This window comes from Fukomys damarensis, unplaced genomic scaffold (assembly GCF_012274545.1).
Source record: "Fukomys damarensis isolate Sample0158 unplaced genomic scaffold, DMR_v1.0_HiC HiC_scaffold_19, whole genome shotgun sequence".
In the NCBI taxonomy this organism is placed as follows: domain Eukaryota; kingdom Metazoa; phylum Chordata; class Mammalia; order Rodentia; family Bathyergidae; genus Fukomys; species Fukomys damarensis.
The window spans coordinates 49739126-49759193 of NW_022900931.1; the positions used below are offsets into that span (position 1 = coordinate 49739126).

The following is a 20068-nucleotide window of genomic DNA, read 5'->3' on the forward strand; positions in this document are numbered from 1 at the left end:
ATCCTTAATAACAACACCTGACTATGATATTGCAAGAATTACATAAACATAAATGCATAGCTCTAAACAAAATATTATCAAGCTGGGTCCAGGTACATATATTCTGAAAGGACAAGTAAGTTATAGAAACATAATTTTGCCTTTGCTCTTTGAAAATAAATAAATGTGACTCACAAAGTTAACCGAACAAAAGATCTATAAAATACCTGGTCATTTTAATATGATACCTGATACCTGGGTGGCTGCCATTAATGATACCCTTTCAGCATAAGTTCCTCACATATACTGTGACTTATCTTACAATTTCTGGCCTCATTGAATTGATTAAAAGGAGTGGTTATTTGTTGAAATTTAACAAGACGGATTGATGGATTAGCAAGTAAGGTTCTGGGCTTTTCCGTACTAGTTCCAGCTGTCAGACAGGACTTGGTGAGAGGTCATAGGATGCTCTGATAGGACCTGCAAGAACACAAGCAAAACATCTTTAAAGAAAAGGTACAGGCACGCCCACAATGTAGTTCACAGCACTCGAACACGGAAGCAGCTCATGTCCACAAAGGGACGAATGGATACACAGAAGATGTACGTGCAGGCCGTGGAGCACTCTGTGGTCTAAAGAAGGAAGAAAAATTTGATGGCGGCAAAAACGTGGAAGAAACTTGAAGACAAACTTCTTGGTGAAATGATCCAGTCCAAAGGAAGACAATATCAATGATTTCCCTTACACAAGGAAACTAAGAGTCAAATTCAAGGGGCAAAAAATGAAATAGTCGCTACCATGACCTGGTAGAGCCAGAAATGGGGAGTTGTTCAAAATGAAGACAGTTTCAATCCTAAAAGATCAATAGGATTCTCGAGATGAACAACGGCTGTAGTTGTACACTGCATTTTCTAAATTAGCTGTATATGCGGAGGTTAATAAGAAAGACTAGCGAAAAGGTGTAAGGTGATTTGCTGTAAACAGATGAAAAGTAGAAAGGATAGGAGGCTGGATGAAAAAGAAATGTAAAACATAAAAACTCACAAGTGTCTAAAAATCCATAGTGCAAAACACAGGAAAAAGATCAAACAGGAAACTATTATTGCCAAAATGATCCAGCCAGTGGAGATGGAGTGACCTGCCAATTGGAAAAGAGGACAGAGGATGAGATGTTACTTCCATTCTCGCACACCCATCCCCAGGCCTTGCTATATAATAAATTCCCTCCAAGCTCTCCTTCACCTCCCCTGCACCGCTCTTCTCCCTCATGCTCCCCGCACTGATTCCCCAGTCCCTCTCCCTATCCTTAAGGACCACTTTCCCCCACTTCCAGCCTGGGCCCCGTCCTTTCTCACCCCAGTGGAGGACGATGTCCTGCCCTCCTAGACTGCTGTGCTGCACTCGACAAGACAGCCCAGCAGCCTCCCCTGCCGCCACATCCAGGGTCACTCGGAGATACCAGGTCTCATCAGCATTGGGCAGGACGTCCCCTCGCTGAGTGTCCTTCTGCTCCTGCTCACCCCGCATCCACGTCACCCACACGGGCTTCGGGTGGAAGCCAGAGACGTGGCACACCAGCTGCAGACGGCCGGGCCCAGGGCTGGGACCACTGGACAGCCAGGCCTCGGGCTTCACTGGGGCAGGAACAGGAAAGGAAAGTGTTATATCATGACTCGAACCCAAAGCCTGAACTCAGAAACCCACAAGTTTGAATATTGAGCCTTTCTTTGAGAATGAAATAAGTTATTGAAGAAGCCACTCTCCTTGCGCTTGGAGAAGGTGGCAGAAAGTGAAACATTACGAGACTAACCTTGCCTCTGCAGGTCTGCCTTCCCTGCTTCAAGGACACCCAGGAGATATCGTGGGCAGGTTTCATAGAGCAGCTTCTCCACAGTGTGGAAGATATCTTTATATGGAGCGAGTAGTGTGCAAACTTTCTGTGCCCTGCTGCCGCCTTCCGGGGCAGGGACACAAGAAGAATTCTTGAAGCTCACAAAATCTAGTCCTCCCAATGCTCCTCTCAAGAAGCTTACAATGGCACCCCCAGAATGCAGCTGACAGCCTCCAATGCCCTGGATCTCAAAGGGATCTGTGTACGAGGAAAACAGAGAGAAGAACAAGATGTGGGAAGGACCTAGAACTGTGATTTGGGTAGAGATGAAGTCAGGAATATGCAACTCGTAAAGCTAAAAAATTATAGGACTTAAGCTCCAGAAAGAAAAGCATGGAGAGGGGCATGCGTGTCATGATGGGAGAACTGTAGTAAGGTGCATGGTGGTAAGATGAGAGGAGAGAGGCAGAGGGTGAGGAAAGTGTGAGGGAGCCACAGGCACAGCATTCCAAAGGGAAACGGGAGGTCACGTGGACGGGGGAACCAGGTGGAAAAGGTGGAAGGGGTAGATGAGAGGAGGAAGCCACACCGGGTAGGAACGGAAGGAGTGAATTCACAGCAGACAAACGGGTCTCAAAGTAGAATTCTTCATCAAGCAGAGACGAATGCAGAGGCAGCAAGCTCGAGAACAGACTGCTCCAGACAACCACGTGAAAGCAGTTGGGTAAAGACGGGGAGAGGCAAGAAGGATCAGAAGAGCAGGACCCTGAGTCAAGAGTGAAAACGAATCATTGAGAAAATCTCCAGGTGGGAGGTCTGCGCTCACATTCTATCCGCAAGGCATTCACGTCGGCTTTCATTTCTCGAATGAATGCGAAGATATAGATTCGAAACAGCTCCACCACATGAGACACCTCTTCATCACTGAAGTTGCCTTTAGACCAAGGCTTCAGGAATGTAGCAGTGCCTGAATTACTGTCCCAGTCATGAATCTGTAAATCTCCCAACCAGCCTGAGCCTTGATATTTCACCCAGGTGCTGTTGGCAAAAGACGAAATTTGGATGACATGGAAGGAGATCGGTCCTTGGAAGGCTGTGGAGAAAAGAATGATAGGACGGTAAAGAGGAAGAGAAACAGGAGGGAAAGTGAAAGCATGATATTGAAAAAGATACAGGAAACAAAAACCCAGACTCTGTAAAACCCATGAGGTCTGAATTGTTTGAGCCTTGGGAACTCAGGCTCCAGTCCCAACCTGCAGAATGATGGAGGAGGCCTGGAAACAGGAGGGCTCCGAGCCTTGGTCCTCGTTGCACCTGGGAAAAGATAGCCTGTCTTTTCCAGACCCCTGCCCCAGTGCAAGGAGCAGCCAGAGTTTCTTTTACCGTCTTTAGTGTCACCAGCTGGGAAATGAACTGCGATCAATGCCAGTAGCAGGAGCAGCATTTGGCTGAGAGAGAGGACTTCTGTCCCTCAGCTTGCTTTTGATCTCTGGGTTCAGCAACCCTTTTCTCAGTACTCTCTAGTGACTTCCTCTCTTGCAACTGACACATTTCTTCCTCATACAATAACTGTGTACCAGAGAAGAAATGTGCACCCTCAGTCTCAGGACTCCTACTTCACCCCTCCATTCCAGCCCTGACTCACATTTTTTCCCTTACCTCACTGACTTTCTTCAAATGATCTCAGAAAAGCTGCTCTGTGATTCTGAATGATTACTTCACACATAGCCTTGAGCCTTTATACAAAGGGAGAGTGTAAACAATTTCCAACTGCTCAGCTTCCCATTTATAAGAATTCTTTCTGTTTATCCACCCAACTTAGTCTTCCTCTTTGCTGGCCCTGCCATCTCTGGCACTCTTACTACCCCTTCCCAATGTCTGCCATCCACTTTCTTATTTTGCTGTCCTTATCTACTGTCTGTCATACTGTCTTTAAATATGGCTGTGTGTGTGTGTTCATTTTCACTTACATGAAAGCAGGACATTTAAAATGGTTGTGGACTACAGAAACATACACTCAGATCCCAGGACCAACTATCATAAATGCTGCAGTTTATAATGCAACCTCAAATTAGCTCACCCTATATCAATTTTTGAAGGGAAATTGGCATTTGCTATGGTCCTGACCTTTGAAGCTTTGAGTAGCAAATGCTTTTGAGAACTCTAGTATCAAGGCTATGTGTCATAAGGTTCTTTAAGTAGTTGGGCCTTCCTCTTCTTTTGCAATAACTCATGATCTCTCTCTACCCTTAGGCCTTTCCTAGAACCACATAAATCATTACTGGGGAAAGAAGAAGCCAGTTGTTCACTCACAAACAGTTCTTTGGTATTTGCTCTAAGATGTCATCTCCTATCTTCCTTTTATATGTGCTTAGATATATATGCTTAGAATGTATTGAGTGAAAACTTTGGACTCTAACCAAAATCTTAATTTAAGAATAACTTTTGGATTTTCACCACTAGAGAAAAGTACAAGTTTACATATAACATGTTTCAGAAGACGATGGTGAATGATTCTAAGATGTTATCACTGACTGATTCTATTTTTAGCAAACAGAGAATGAATATTCTCTATTCCAGGAAATAGGTGGATCACAAAATTAGGAAGGCTCATGTTCATCTGAGATCATCACAATCTATCCAGAAAATCAGAACAGCCATCCAAATATCTAAATACGGAGCCGTAAATATTAGTCCCAGCCTGCAATACATCACACAATCTCTCTAATATTTGAGTATGAACCATAGACAACAGCAGAGGTTGAACATTAACTGTCATTCATATGAACATTATATTTTTGGCATAAACCTTTCTTCTTTGATAAAATGCCCATTGTTCAATTTATTCCGTGTGCTGTAGGTTTACTTGCATTAAAAAAATTTTAAACACAGTGGTGATACTTGAGAAGTATGAAAGCTTATCAAGTAGACTGAATTTCCTACACATAAGTAACAGAGATGAGGCAGCAACAAAGAGGAGATAGAGTCACCTCCAGAGACATCACACATATCCACATGGTTCGTACAGTGTCTGTGCACACTCAGAGAAGCAGGGTCTCTGATCAAGAGGCACCCAAGAGGATGTGCTGAGATTCTGTGCCCTGTTTCAGGGAGACATTAGAGTTTCTCCATAATGCCATTGTTTGCCAGTCTGACCCACACTTCCTAACTCATGCTGGTAGTGCTGTGATTGTCCCTTGCTTGCCTATAAATTTAGCTCAGGGCAAAAGCATATTCACTAAAACATGAAGATGACACCAGCCAAGGAGCCCCAGGCACCTAACTTCTACACAGTCCCTTGCTCAGCAGCACTCCTAGGACATCTCTCACCAGGAGTGATTTACACAGACAAAACAAAAGCCTGAGTAGGAATAGCGATTTCACAATTCGGATTCTTGATTATCCTCATTAAGGACACAGGGTCATCTTTTCATCGATGAATGTCATGTGAAAATAGGAATGAAAAGGTGAAACTTAGCTCTGTTTCTTCAGAATCCCCAGTAACAAATAGAGCAGTAAACATTCTAAAATATTGTCCCACAAGCAAAGAAGGAAAATGTGTTGGATATAAAATAAAATGTATACAGAGCTGAGGCAAGTTAGGGACTTGAAAAAAAAGTCCAAGGCACAAGAGAGAACTGGTATCTCATGGCACCTGGGGACTGTGCTGGAGTTTCCTACACACTCTGAAGAGTGTTCACGGTGCAGAAGAAAGTTAAACTATGCAGAGGAAACAGGAGTAAATAGTTTTTGCTATCACTTTTTAAAATATGGTGATAGAAATCAAGTAGTAAAAGTCATCGAGGATGTTTGCATGCCATTTAATATGTTTAATATTTTATGACAAGTATATTTTGGTTCATTCATTTATGCACACATTTATCTATTCATGCACTCCACTGATATTTATTTATTGAGGGATTACTGTATGACTTCTACCACCTCCGCATCTCCACTCCCACATTACATCTCATCTCAACCTAAAAGTGAACTCAGACTTTCTTTTTGAATCTCAGGAGCCTTCTAATGCTTCAGCACACTGGCTTAAAATTTGACAGCTTTTTCAAGTATAACCAATATACAATGAATTGTATATTATTAAGTGTATACTTTGAAGAGTTTAGATGTAAATCTCCTAAAAGAGCTTTAGCATTAATTAAATTCAGCAAAATTACAAAATATCAAATCAACATACAATAATCATTTGTCTTTCTATATAACAATAAACAATATGAAAAGAGGATTAAGAAACAAGCCTGTTTGCAATAGTATGAAAAGAATAAAATAATTAGAATAAATTTACCAAGAATGTGCAAGATTGATACACTGAAAACTCAACACTGATGAGGGAAATCTAAAGACACAAATAAGTGGAAAACTGTCTCATATTCATTGATTGGGAAATATATTACTCAAATAGTCACATTACAACAGTTGGCAGATGTTATTAGGAATGCTGGAGGAGTTTAGGATGGCTTTCAGTATTCAACATTGTGCTATTGAAATATGTGTTTGTTTTTGTCTGGTTGTTTGGGCTCAGCTTTTATCTTTATTTTAGTGACACTTATTGGATCAGTATATTATGTTTCTTAATATTGTCCAGTACAAGTAATATGTGCACTTTTGTGTACACATAATCATACTTAAATTTTTACATAAAATAAATGCTTTTAGATCTAAAATAAATAAACTTTTAAAATCTTGAAATTAATTCTAAGTGTCTTAAAATTTGGGCAAATGATCTTTTCTCTGTGAGTTATGACCCAGGTCTTAAATGCTTTGCATAAATTACAGAGTAAAATACCTAAAACCTTCTCTCATTTAATATTATTCTTATTATCAATGTAGCAATTCTCAATGCTTCATTGAAGTTGACTTCTTCAGAATCTGCAACAAGGGGCATTTCCACTGGGGAGATTTTTATCAAAAAGGTGTTCTTTCCAGACCTCCAGTGTTGATTGATATGATCTCAACGCCTACCACTTTTTTAAATAATGCTGAAGAGTTAATAGACTTGCAACACTGGCCCTACACCCAACACATTTTAAAACAACTTAAGCCTAATATATGTGAAGAGTGATCTAGTCAAAATCGTATGACCAAAAGAAAGTATTGTGTTACTAAAGACCATGTCAGATATATGGTTTCTCTTGTAAGAAAAACCTCCAAATATAAATGAATTCAAGAATTAAAGAAAGGAGAGATGGTAGGAAATAGGGAAGAAGGTTCTTTGGAGATGGATAAGAGGATGAGAGAAAGGGTAGGGCCAAACTAGAGAGAGGGAGAAGAAGGATTATAAATGATTAAGATATGATATATATATATACATATTTAGTAAAATAAACGTAAATGTTATATATTGCAAGCATATACTAATAAAAATATATAAAAAGCAAAACTGAGTTGTAAGTCCTATCTGATAGTAAGGAATTCCCTCAATCAGTCTGAATTAGAGTAGAAATTACAGAAGCTGGGAAGGATGCAGATAGGCCAGGGTTAGAGGACAAGTACCAAGACACAGTTAGAGAGGAGTAGTAGTTCTAGTGTTCTGTAGCATAGCGAGGGGATCATGGTTCACAATAACTGACTGCATATTTTATGACTGTCTAGAAAAGAAGGGCTCAAAAGTTCCAAATGCAAACTAGTGATAAAGACATACAAGCATCAATTACCCTGATTTAAGCAGGATGCATTGAATACCTGTACAAAATTATCATACTGTGCCCCATGAAAATGTACTATTAAAATAACTAATTTTTTAAAGGAAACTGAGTTGTGCCTGAGGGAAGAAAAGAGATGGCGAGATCATAGTTTCAGCTTCAACAAGATGTCGGTCTCTACTAAGTACGTGTAGAAGATAATCTGTATATTGAAAAACAGTAAGGAAAAGTTCCAAGAACAAGGAGAACTTTTTAACTATTCACTTATCACATTTTAGAGAAAACCCCAGGTAATGTACAATCTATTCTTTCAGGAGAAGCAGAAATTGAGACATTCAGAAAAATCAGATAGTAACCAGTTTTGAAAGTTACTTTCCTTCCCATATAGCATATCCAATACTCCAGTTTCTCTTCAGATCGAATAAATCTTTTGCCTTTTACCATATAGTATATCCAGTATTTCATACTCCTGTGCCCTTTCTGCCTCATCCATGTAGAAAGGGGCATGGTAACGTCTTGGGACATCTCCATACTACATTGCAAGTAGGTCTATTCAGTTTTATGGATAGTGCTATTACCCCTGTGCCTTAGTATCATTGTTGCTCAGCCACACGAAACCTGTCCCTTAGGGAAAGATTATCTGTAGTCCCAGCATTGCTTTCAAATAAAAAAGCAACCAATGTATATCACTGAATGGACATTTCTACTGATGCTTGTAACATACAGAGACTCTATACTTCTGACAAACTGAAGACATAGGGTTTTTTAGATATTAATTGACTCAGGTCTTAAGTAGCACTACTGTTGCACCATATATTTTTGTAATTTTAGGAGTCATTTGTACAGTTTTTTTCCAAAATATTCATATTTGGGAGAAACATAAAATTGAGTTTCTTCTATGAAGCAAAGTTTATCAGATTCTTACTTTTCTACTTTGAAATATGTATTATTAGGAAGGTATGCTATATATTAGTACCTTCTTTGATTATCTTCTATTAGCATTTAATCTCCATGTTTTTCAACAAACATCTCTATATTTTGTTCATGGAGTATTTCATGGTGGGAGGTACAAAGTGCAATTGTCAAAAACATCCACATTAAAATTTTCATTGTACAACATCAGCCTACTGAGTTGTTTAATTATACCCAGGTGGTAACATCTCAATTTTTTTTACAATGCAATTATTTCACTCTTTTATTCAAAGGAAAGCCTATGTCCTTACAGAGATGTATACAACAATGTTCATAACCTTCTCTGTGTTGTAAAAGCCCAAAACATCAGCAGGCAAACTCACAAACAGTGGCAGACGCTACAACAGAACAGTTCTTAACAATACAATTAAAAAGGAATGAACTACTGAAATATGCAACATGGACAAAACCTCAAAATGATGCTGAAATACAGACTTCTTCAAAAAGAGTACAAACTATGCTCAGTGGTAGACCATGCGTTTAACATCTACAGGCCTTGGGCTCAATTTCCAGCACCAAAGGCAAAAAAATGCACATTGTATGATCCTATTTCCACTAAACTCTTGAAAATGCAACCAGTCTGTAGTGACAGGAAGCAGATCAATGCTTCTTGGGAGAAGGATGCAACAGAGCTAGAGAAAGATCTCAGGATTTACCAGTGTTCACTATCTCGGTTGTGGTAATACTTGTATGGGTAGGTGTATGTCAAAACTTATCAAATTGTACAATTTAAATAAATGCAGTGCATGGTTTGGTGACTATTCATAAATGCAGTGCATGGTTTGTTGATTATTCAATCAAGCTATTGAGCATGCTAATAGAATACATGTGGTAAAAAGGAGGCTACCAAGAGCAAGATTTTTTTCCTTATAAAAGAAATTCTTCATGGAAGACAGCAATTCAGAAGAACTCTCCAGATCAATATTACTTAAAAGTACTGAATCAAAAGTTTCTGCTATAGGGGATACAGAGAAATTGAAGACACAGAACCCAAGGTGAAGACATGAAGAGATATTCTGCACTTTCTCACCCATCTCCTGGACTACGGGGTTGTGTAAAAGGGATACTGAACTCTAGAGATAAAATGAAAGCTAGGGATACCAGAGCGTCTCAGGAACAGTCCAGAGAAATGGACTAGCAGATGCTGTAATCTGTAGGAAGAGTATAGAATTCTCAAACATGAATCTTTCAACAGGCAGCAGCTGGTGAGTGATTCCAGTCTAAGTGCCCACCATATCCTTGGAGAGAGTATTTGGTCAGATGCCAGTTCAGAGAAGGATTGATTGTTTGAACCTGGGAATCAGAAAAGACACAGGACAGTTTCACTTCAGAGCTCCCAGTGTTACATTCCCACAGTGACTGAGAAAAAGCCACAGGAGACAGCCACAGTAAGAAAGCAAACTGGAAAGAGAAACACTAAGAGGCTTGAGTTAAAGGAAGCAGGCCCTGCCCCCATGGCCAGAGGCAAAGCTTAGCCTGAGTTGCTCTGAATTTAAAAGTTGCAGCATTAGTACCTTACTCTATTCCTACTGTCTGCTGGTGATGTGTCCAGCACAAGTTTGAGGTCTGACTACCTCCATAATCTACCAGGGATATCAAGAATACTTCCCTACTTAGATACTTCCCCAAAATTGTGGATCCCAGAAGAAAATCACACATTAAAAATCACAGAGAAAAAAATTTTTTAAGAGTGTGTGTTGTTTTTGTTTTTGTTTTCTTCTTTCCTGTTGTCTTTCTTTTTCACTATTTTTGAAGGTTTAGGAAATTTTCCTTTGTCCTTTTTTCATCCCGCTTGTATCATTTTCTTCTTTTTCTGTTTATTTTTTCTCTTCTCCCTTCTTATTTTTCTTCCTCTAATTTTTTCTCTTATTTGTGTTAGTCATAGAATTTATTTTCTCTTCTTTTTCTTTTGTCATCTATTTCTTGTCAGTTTTGTGTGTTACATTTAACTGATCCTATAAATAGTCTTCTACTTCCCAGTAGGGTCCTTTGCCTTCGTTCTCTCTCTCATAGTTCTCACATATAGTTTAAGATTTCAATTTTTCCTCTTGCATTCCTCTGTTTCCAACCCACTATATCTTTAGTAGTATAACAATAAAGCTTTATTTATCTTTTAAATAGTTAATTCTGTAAGATCACTAATAAACTGAACTTAGACTCATATCTCTAACCATGCACTAAATTAAAATCAAAATATATCAAAGATCTAAATATTAAAGCAGAAATAATCTTCCAAAAGGCAAAATAGGTAAAACTCTTCTAGACATAGGAGTAGGCAAAGATTTTCTGAACAAATCACCAGTTGCACAAGAAATAATACCAAGAATCAACACATGGGATCACAACAAATGAAAAACCTATGCCCAGCAAAGGAAACCACAGAGTGAAGAGACAACGTACAAAATGGGGAAAATGCCAGATACTTCTCAGACAAAGCACTAATATCTAGGAGACATAAAAAAAAACTCAAAAAATCTAAATAAAAAATTATCTTAAAGCAAATGAAAAGTAGAAGTCTCTGGTAAAAGTTATATTTAAAAAAGAAGATCCAAGAAAAGTTTGACACATAAGATTTCACTGAAGGGAGTTAAATGGTGGCACCCCTCCCTCGAGATATGTTCACTTTCCTGGACTTGCAAGTGTGACACTGCTTATGAAGCTTGAATCAGTACTTACACTAGGATATTAAGAATATTGAGATGAGATCATTATCCAAAAAGATCTAATGATAAATACCTTAAAAGATGCACCTAGAACAGAAGAAAGACAGAGGAAGGAGAAGTCCACGAGAGGAAGAAAAATGAGATTGAAGTTTTGAGCTAGAAGCTTCATAGCCTAGAGTCTCCAGAACATTGGAGAGAGAGAGGATGGTCTCCCTTCTAGAGCCTTCAGAGGTCTAGTACTCCTGGTAACATTTCCATTTTAAATGATTGGACTGAAACACTGTGAAAGAATAAATGTATATGTTTTAAGTTTAAAAAAAAATTTAGACGGAAAATGTAAATACCCAATCAAAACACGGGCATCTAAAATGAATAGACATTTCTCAGATGAAGAAGTACAAATGACAAATAAATACATACTAAAATGTTCAATATCACTGGCCACTTGAGAAAAGCAAATTATAACCACACTGAGATTCCAGAAAGCACAGCTATTTTCAAGAAATCAGATAACAACAAATGCTGGAGAAGCTATGGAGAAGAAAGAACCCTCTTTCATTGTAAACTGTAAACTGGCACAATCACTAAGTAAGTCAACTGGCATATCCAACAAGAGTTAACACCTCAATTATATGTTCCTTTTGTATCTTATGGGGTAAAGTGCAAAAATAGACCTGTGATTTGAAAAAAAAATCTTATGATTATTTTAATGACTATTGGGTATTTTCTTTTTCATCAACTAAAAAATAGTGTTAATCATTGTAGTGTCATAAGTGTGATTTAATGATTTACCTCCTTTGAAGTTAAACCCCCAGACAGACAAGCAGAGACCAACACCCAACACAAGGCAAGTATTTCTTTTCCTCCAGTCTAACAGGAATCTGATTGTTTTCCTTCTTTCCACCACCCCCGCAAAAAACACAAAAAATAAAAATTTCTCTCTATTCCTACCGATCAGATGGAATCACAAATTTTATGGAGCTGTGTATCATTGAAGAAATGTGGTATGTGAAATATGATTATTTTGAAAAACTTCTTATAAAACACTTTCACAAACTGAGCAGAAAACATTGGAGTGTGTTTGAATGGAAGCTGCAATTCTGGTCTTCAGCACTCATCTTTGTGTGCTGTTGACTTCTCATCATAATCCCGGGCTTCTTTGCAGGGTATTATTTTTTCTTAAAATAGTTAGATATGACTGCATTGTAGGTGTAAGGGCAATTTGATGTGGTGTATTGTTTTAAATAATTAAAAGGTTCAGTTGTCTAAAAAATATAGTAACTTACTAACTTCCATTATAGAAGTAATAAACTCACTGCAATTTTAGTACTAAATACTCCTGGACTTTGGAATTTTTTTTTAAATGAATAGAAAACCTTCCCCTATTCATTTTGCCAAGCACCTAAAAGTGTTTTTAATTCATTTTGGGTTTGAAAAACAAATAATATTAGGAACAAAATCATATAAGTGGCTCTTCTCCAGCTCTGAAACTACTTCTTATTACTTGCCTCTTCACAGCGCTTAGCCAGTTAGGCTTGTTTCCTCCTCATTATCTAAACCTCTGTATGTTATACTTAGAAAGAGCTTTTACCTTTTCTAGAATCATGTTGAAAAAATAAAACAACTGACATGCATTAATTTAAAATTGTTTTTACTGGGCTGTGGGGGCAGGATATAACTAAGGTTGAAAAAATGATCAACATTCAGTGTCTTGTGCAGCAGTTGGGTATTTGAAGTAACTTGTTCACAAAGGGAAGGGGTTGAAAAGGTACTGGTGGCATTTTTCCTAGTATTTCAGAAGTGGTGTCATTGAGTAATATGGGAATTCTTCTCTGCTCCCTTTACCTTACAACATGGTCTCCCATATGTTTTGATTGCTAAACTTGTCACATAAGACACACATATCTTAGAAGAAGTTGATATTCTAATTGAATCTGTTCATAATAATTTAACATTCTTACTGCTTATACCACATACATATTTGATTTTGTTTGTTTTTTTGCTTTTGGTTTTGGGTTTTTTTTTTTTTTGTACCGGGGATCGAACTCAGGACCTTCCACTTGGGAGGCAGGCAGTGGAACCACTGAGCTAAATCCCCAGCTAGGAGCAAGGTTTTCAAGAGAAGATAATTTTGCATTAGGGTAGGAATATTATATTAGATAAGTATTTCATTTAGTTGGCTTAACTAGGTATTATTGAAATATTTTTAACTTTAAACATGATAGATTAGTGAGCTAGCTACTGATTCACAAAACTAATTGATATATAATGTTGGAAACAACTTCTTAAATTTATATTTTTGATGGCTCTAGCCTCTAAGAGTATTTTAGCACAATGAATAACATACTATGTACTTGCTTTTCCAGGTAAATTTTCAGTTTTCTGGGTCATTTGGTCTATATATGAATTGTCCAATTGATTTTCTTTGTTGAGTCACAATTATGGACCAGTTTGGGGTTAGGAATTAAACTTATAAACTGAGAGAACAGGGGATGAGTTTGGGTGGAGTCAGGACAACAGATTGAAATAGGTAGGAAATTGAAAGAAATAAAAAAGATCAAGTATATTTCATCAAAGCATTATTGGAGAAAGTATTTTAATTGAGAAATAAGAGGATTTTTCAGCAAATCATTTTAGCATAATCTAACAATCATTTTGTAAATTATAAACTTAAATGCAGCTTCCTTACTTTTATTTTTACCCAAAAAGGCACTTATTTTCTCAGACTTTCTAAAATGTTCTATGGGAATGATTAATGTAAAAACTGAAATTTGGTTTTGACTTTTTGCATTTTCATCATTATAGAAAATATATAACATGGAATTTATCATCTTAATGAATTTTAAGTGTGCAATTCACTAGTTAAATAGTTATTAAACATCTACTAATTGGAGCAGTTGTCATTTCCTACTGAGTCAGAGGGGGAAACACAAATTAAATATCAGAATTAAATTTGCTCTGAATTTGAACTAAATTGCGAAGGTAATAGATTTAAACAAATTATGTGTGCCTTAGGTTATTTAAAATAGCAACTGTCCTTTAGTCTACTCATAAAAGTTTCAGAATATGTTTATCTCCAAATCAAGGTAAGCTAATTTCAATTTCTTGAATATTAAATTAGGAAATCTTACTGATGTTATTTGATAATCATAAATCTATTTGGAAATTTAACATATACATGTGGCTATAGCAGTATTTATGACTACAGTTTTATTTTTTAAACATTAAATTTGGGGAAAAAAGCTTTAAAAACAGATTTGTTTAGGACCCTGTCTCTGTGATATGTAAGTGGTTATGTACAATTTATATTTTGCTTTCAATTTTTAGAAAACATTTGTGCTTGATTTATAACTGTTACAAAAGAACTAGACAAAGAAATGCTCGTAGAATGGCAGAGGGAGGAGGCACCGCACATCCTGTCCCAGTGAAACATGTACAAATCTGGAAATGACCAGCGGTGTACCACAAGCTGAGAAGAGCTCATTCACAAGCACCCACAGGAGCCTCCCTAAGAACAAAGGGGGGGGATTTAACATAGGGCTGCTGTCATGCTTTTCTGCCTACGTGGTGAAATCTGATGGAGACCACCAGTCTTGCTGCCATCAGTAAGGCAGATCCAATTTAGAAATCCATAGACAGGTTCCATGTGCAGAGAGGTTGTAGAAAATAACAGTCTCCGGTGGCAAAAGTCAAAGGGCAATATGACAGCTGCCAGAGGCTGCAATCCTGGCTGAGGGAAAGAGCACACCTAGCAAAACTTACTAAAGACATCTGGAAAACGAGACCATTCATTGACTTTGATAACCACATATTTCCAGAGGTTTGAAAGCCTGCACACATACTAAGGAGAGGCCAAAGAGGACCACAGTTACATGAACATGTCCTGGTTGCACATGAGACCTTGCACAAAATGAAGTACAACCCAGCACAGATGTGTGAATCACTCAAGTGACGAGCACATGCCCTCACCTGCACACCTGCACACGGAAGGGGCAGGTGTAGCTTACGCTGTTCAGCTCAGCCTCTGCTCCATTGTTGCTTCCCATTAAGCTGTGCTGACTCTGGAATGGTTCCTAAGAAGCCAAGGCTAAAAATGAAAATAAGAACTAAGGAAAGAAAGTGGGGAGGAGATGAGGAGACAGCCTGGAAGAAACAGATGAAGGAACAAAAATAAACAGTTATACATGTAAACTGTATATGTAAACTGTGGGGGAAGTAAGCAGAGACATCAGTGTCTACAAACTGCAGAGAAGGTAAAACCTATGCAATGTGTCCAGACAGGGAACTGAACAAAACCAAAGAATAATAAATAAACACAAAGTAAAAGAAACAAAATGGCAGAATGCTTTACTTATGAGTCTCACACCAAAAACCATTTCTATTCAGCAATGAAAAGGAAAGGGACAATTCAGCAACACAAACTCCTTACACTTATATGCTAAATGGAAAAAAAAAAGCCAAATGAATACCTGGAACTTATTCCCATCTTAATAAAATGGTAAGAAAGATAAATCTAAGATTAATGGCATAAAGCAGGTCGCTAGCTGCACGATGTAGAGTTACTGATGGATTTGGCTACAAATGGGTATGAGGGCTAATGGAGTTCAAGCTTTTGATTGTGGAATTATTTACATGATTGAATACATGTGTCAAAATAAATAAAGTTGTACTCTTAAAATTGATGCATTCTCTGGAAATTTTATATCAGTAAGGCTGATTTGAAAATTTTTAGGGAAGAAAAACACAAAAATAATAAAAAGAAGAAAGACCAAATGAAGAAGCAATGTTGGAACTTCAGACAGAAGGACACAATCCTGGTAGTTTGCTCCTTCTCTAGTTTACCACCCCCAGATGTACTTCTCTCATATTCAGGGTTTTTAAAAACGAAGTCAAATTAATGGATGAATCCTAAAGTGACTGATAGTTAGTGTATTCTCAGATAGCACACAGTATGTCTTCCATAGACTTCAGTGTCTTGATCTAATTCCAAACCTGAGAATATCTCTCTTGCTCCGTTTTCTTACTCATCCTGTGCTATGCCTGTCCTGCGATCCTTCATATACACTCTCTCCTTTCTGTTTGTGTTTGGAACGAGCTAGGAGTTGCCTTACTGTTTATAGAAAATGTGTGCATCAATGTACTAAACTGCTTTTTTCTTTGAAGTTCTGTAAAGAACGTGAGTGAACTAAAAAAGGAGGCTGGAGTTTCTCAGCTAAATTAATCATTTAGACAAGAAAAAGATCATCAGTGTTTCAAATGTTCCAACAATTTCAGGGGAAATGTAAAAAGAAAAAACTCACAGAGTGACACTTACTCATTTAGTTTTCCATTAAGTACATATCACATGCAGGAAAGATGCCCTTGTCATGGTTCTCACCCTCAAGGAGCTTAAAATAAAAAGAGGAAGGAAGACCTGGGTAAGAGCAACTCTGGTAGTGAGAGATGCAGGCTTGCAGCAGAGTGCAGTTGAAGGGCTCTCTGGCCTCAGAGGAGGGAAGGGTTGATTCACATACATGAATTAAGATCTCTGGATAAAGTGACATCAAAAATGTCAACTGATGGTTCAGTACTTCTGACAAAAATGGAGATGCTGTGCTATAGAGTTCCAGAAACTGGGCTACATTGACAAGTGATTACTATGCAAAAAGAGCAATTATTTAAACAGACTGTAGAAAGGATGTCATCACTGTCCCAAGCTCCTGGGAATTTGGCTTCTTGTTGCCACAGGGAAGGCATGAGCAGGCATCTCATGGGACACCCTGATATGAGCTGTGGAAAAATGGGACAAACACTAGATAAGCTGAAGATGGCCAAAGAAAAGCTAAGAGAGGTAACAAATGTGGAACAATAAAATGGCAAAAGAGAAACTACAAAGATCTCTCCAATGCTTCTTATACCACAACACAAGAACTCAGAAGCACCAGGGGCACCATCACTGCCAAGGTAATCAAGGTGTCAGAAAGGCCACGTCCTGTGGTGTTGAAGGCACACATATCATTTTAAACCCGCTGCTAGTTCTGATTTTTGTTTTGTTTTTGGTACCAGGGATCGAACTCGGGTCCTTGTGCTTGCGAGGCAGGCCACTGAACCTCTGAGCTAAATCCCCGGCAACACGCTGCTAGTTCTATTCCATTAGTTTCCTTAGTTAACACTGGAATGGGTAACAGCCACATAGATCATCCTGTTACAGTCACTCGATTCCCTTTCTCACTCAGGGAAGGATTCTTTATCTTCTCTGAAATGTCTTGGATCTATGTGTCCCTCAAGTCCAACTTCTCCATTCCTAGAATTACATGCCTTCCTCCCATCTTTCAACTAAATCTGGCATTACCACACTTTCCTCTGTCCTACCCTAGGCTCAAGGACCACCCATTCTCACCTCCAACCCCTAGTCTCACCCTAGTAGAGGATGATACCCTAGTCTCCCAGACTGCTGTGCCTCATTCTACAAGACAGGACAGCTGCCTCTTCAGCCCCCACATCCAGGGTCACCCGAAGATTCCATGTCCCATCAGCATGGGGAAGAATATCTTCTTGTTTAGCACCCTGTTGTTCCTGTTCACCTTGCATCCACATCACCCAGACAGGCTTTAGGTAGAAACCAGAGACATGACACACCAGTATCTTTTGGCCAGACCAGGGACTGGGCCTACTGGACAACCAGGCCTCTGGCCTCACTGCACAGAGCACAAAGGGGACTCAGATATGAACACAGCATACAGCTTGGGTACACAGATACCCAAATTAAATATGCGGTTATCCTTTTTCTTCCTCCAGGAAAGTATTACCCAGCAACACCTCTCCCTCTTGTCCTCTTCCCTGTTCTAAGTTTGAAGTGGGTGGCAGGAAAAGACATGCCTGGAATAAAAAAAAAATCTTAGCAGAAAGGGCTAAACTGACTTTGTCTGTGAAGATCCATCTTTCCCATATCCAGGAGACCCAAGAGAAACTGGGGGCCAATGTCTCTGATGAGGTTGCAGTTGCATACTGTTTCCTTGATACCTTCATACTGATTGATTAAATCACACACCTTCTGGGCCCGACTCCCACCCTCTGGAGAGGGCACCCGTGATGCTTTTTGGAAACTCAGAAAATCCGATTCATTCAAAGCTGCATGGAAGAAGCCCTTCGGTCTCTCTCCAAATTGTACCTCACAGCTGACTCTCACCTGTATGTTAAAGGGATCTGGGGAAAGGAAGGAATGAGAGAAAGATCTCAAATGAAGAAAATAAAAGCAGTGATATGAGAATAGAAGGGACTGACCAGGAACTGAATTAAATGAAGGTTTTACTAAGATATTCATCTTAGTAAAGGTACAAGATCCCACCGATGAATGCAACTGTACTGTATACCTTAAAAATACCAATAACCTGAATGAGATTTTAAAAAGAAGGTTTTAGGGCTGGGGATTTAGCTCAGCGGTTCTGCCACCTGCCTCACAAGCACAAGGACCCAAGTTTGATCCCCAGTAAAAACAAGGAAAAGAAGAAGAAGAAGAGGGAGAGGAAGAATTTCATGTAGAGGTGATGATAAAATAAAAATATATACAATTAGAAACAAAGGAAGGAAAAATGGCTGAGGACGGAGAATGGGACCAATAAAAGACAAATATCTTCAATGAACAAGATACTGACCTGAGCAGAGTTTGGAAAAACGATAGGCGAGCCACGTAACATAAACCACAGAGTGTGGGAGGAACTTGGGTGAAGAAAATGGAAGTTCGGAATTTCATAATGCATAAAACTGGCCACCATGCTTGTTACACTGTCAATGGAGATCTTTTTAGAGATATTGAAGAGCTGTATTTTCAGGAAATTAAATACACAGCAAGACAACTGTGTACCTTAGGATTGTATACCACAGAAGGAGATCACAAAGAGATGACCAAGCTCAGAAAAGAATATTCCTGAAGTAGCAAAGCCTGGAAATTTTGAGTAAATGTTTGGAATGTCCCCTAAGAGACTTATGCACGCAAACTTTTATCTTGGGGTGGGATAATAGATGTGTCCCATCAAGAAATAGAAAATATTTCCCAGAAATAAAACCCTCAAGAAATCTCTTAGCTGAGTTGATGGAACTTACATTTGAACTGTAGTTGACTGGCAGTTTTGAACCTCCTGAGCTAATCCCACAAAGTAGAAATGCAATAGCAGCTGCAGATCTGCTGGTTCTTCACTGCCGAAATTGCCCCTGGATCACATGTGCAGGAAAAATATTGTGCCTGATTCACTCTCCCATCCATGAGTCTCCAACTCATCCAGCCAACCAGAGCCCTGATTTTGTGCCCATGATCGGTTGGCATAGGATGAGATCTGGATTAGGTACATGGAGTTGTGTTCCTGGACCTCTACAGAAGTAGACCAAGCAGTGTAAAGAAAACAGAAGAGGGAGGAAAGAGAAAGAAAAGATGGTAAATGCTTAGCTGTGACATTTTGGTTACACAGAACCTCCTGCTCGGAGACCAAACTAAACGTGTAAGAATCAAAATGTGTAATTGATATTGAGAATAGGAAGAAAAGATCTACAGGTGTAGGGGAAGGGGTAGGGGAAGGTAAGAAGTGAAAAAAAAAATATGAGAAAAGGAAAAAAAGGAAACCTTCTTTGTAAACAGGGAAGGGTGGAGGGGGTGGAGGGAGGACAGGGGAATGGGGAAAAAATAAGAACCAAGATACATCATGTAAAGGTGCACAATCCCGGTGATGAATGTAACTGTACTGTACACCTAAAATGCACCAAAAGAATAACTAAATATACCACCCCTGGAGACAGGGTACTCAAATTCTAAGCCTTCCATTACTCTAATTAACCCGTCTTGTGAAAGCTCACAATACCCCACCCAGACCCCACCCATCGGCACAGCTGATAGAGATGTTCTTACCACCGTTCACGTTCACGTTCGCGTTGTCACTAGTTGGAAGGAGAACAGCCAGCTGCAGAAGTTGTAGAAGAAGCATGTATCTAT

General features: G+C 38.8%; 1 protein-coding gene and 1 pseudogene across 1 annotated transcript; both read right to left on the bottom strand.

Moving 5' to 3' along the window:
• Positions 1 to 311: 311 nt before the first annotated feature.
• Positions 312 to 3255, bottom strand: LOC104855494 (T-cell surface glycoprotein CD1b3). Its single transcript, XM_010614355.2, has 6 exons — positions 3195 to 3255; positions 2638 to 2904; positions 1791 to 2069; positions 1336 to 1614; positions 1025 to 1118; positions 312 to 459 (listed from the first exon to the last, which is right to left on the bottom strand). The coding sequence occupies exons 1-6, from the start codon at positions 3253 to 3255 to the stop codon at positions 438 to 440; spliced, it is 1002 nt and encodes a 333-aa protein (XP_010612657.1). The 3' UTR covers positions 312 to 437.
• A 13672-nt stretch (positions 3256 to 16927) lies between these two features.
• Positions 16928 to 20060, bottom strand: LOC104855486 (annotated as a pseudogene).
• Positions 20061 to 20068: the final 8 nt, after the last annotated feature.

Coding starts and splice junctions, on each gene's coding strand:
- LOC104855494 (XM_010614355.2), bottom strand. CDS start 3,255: ATGCTGCTCCTGCTACTGGCATTGATCGCAGTTCATTTCCCAGCTGGT. Junction 2,905..3,194: donor AGCTGGTGACACTAAAGACG/GTAAAAGAAACT, acceptor TTTTCTCCACAG/CCTTCCAAGGACCGATCTCC. Junction 1,615..1,790: donor GGCAGACCTGCAGAGGCAAG/GTTAGTCTCGTA, acceptor TTCCTGCCCCAG/TGAAGCCCGAGGCCTGGCTG.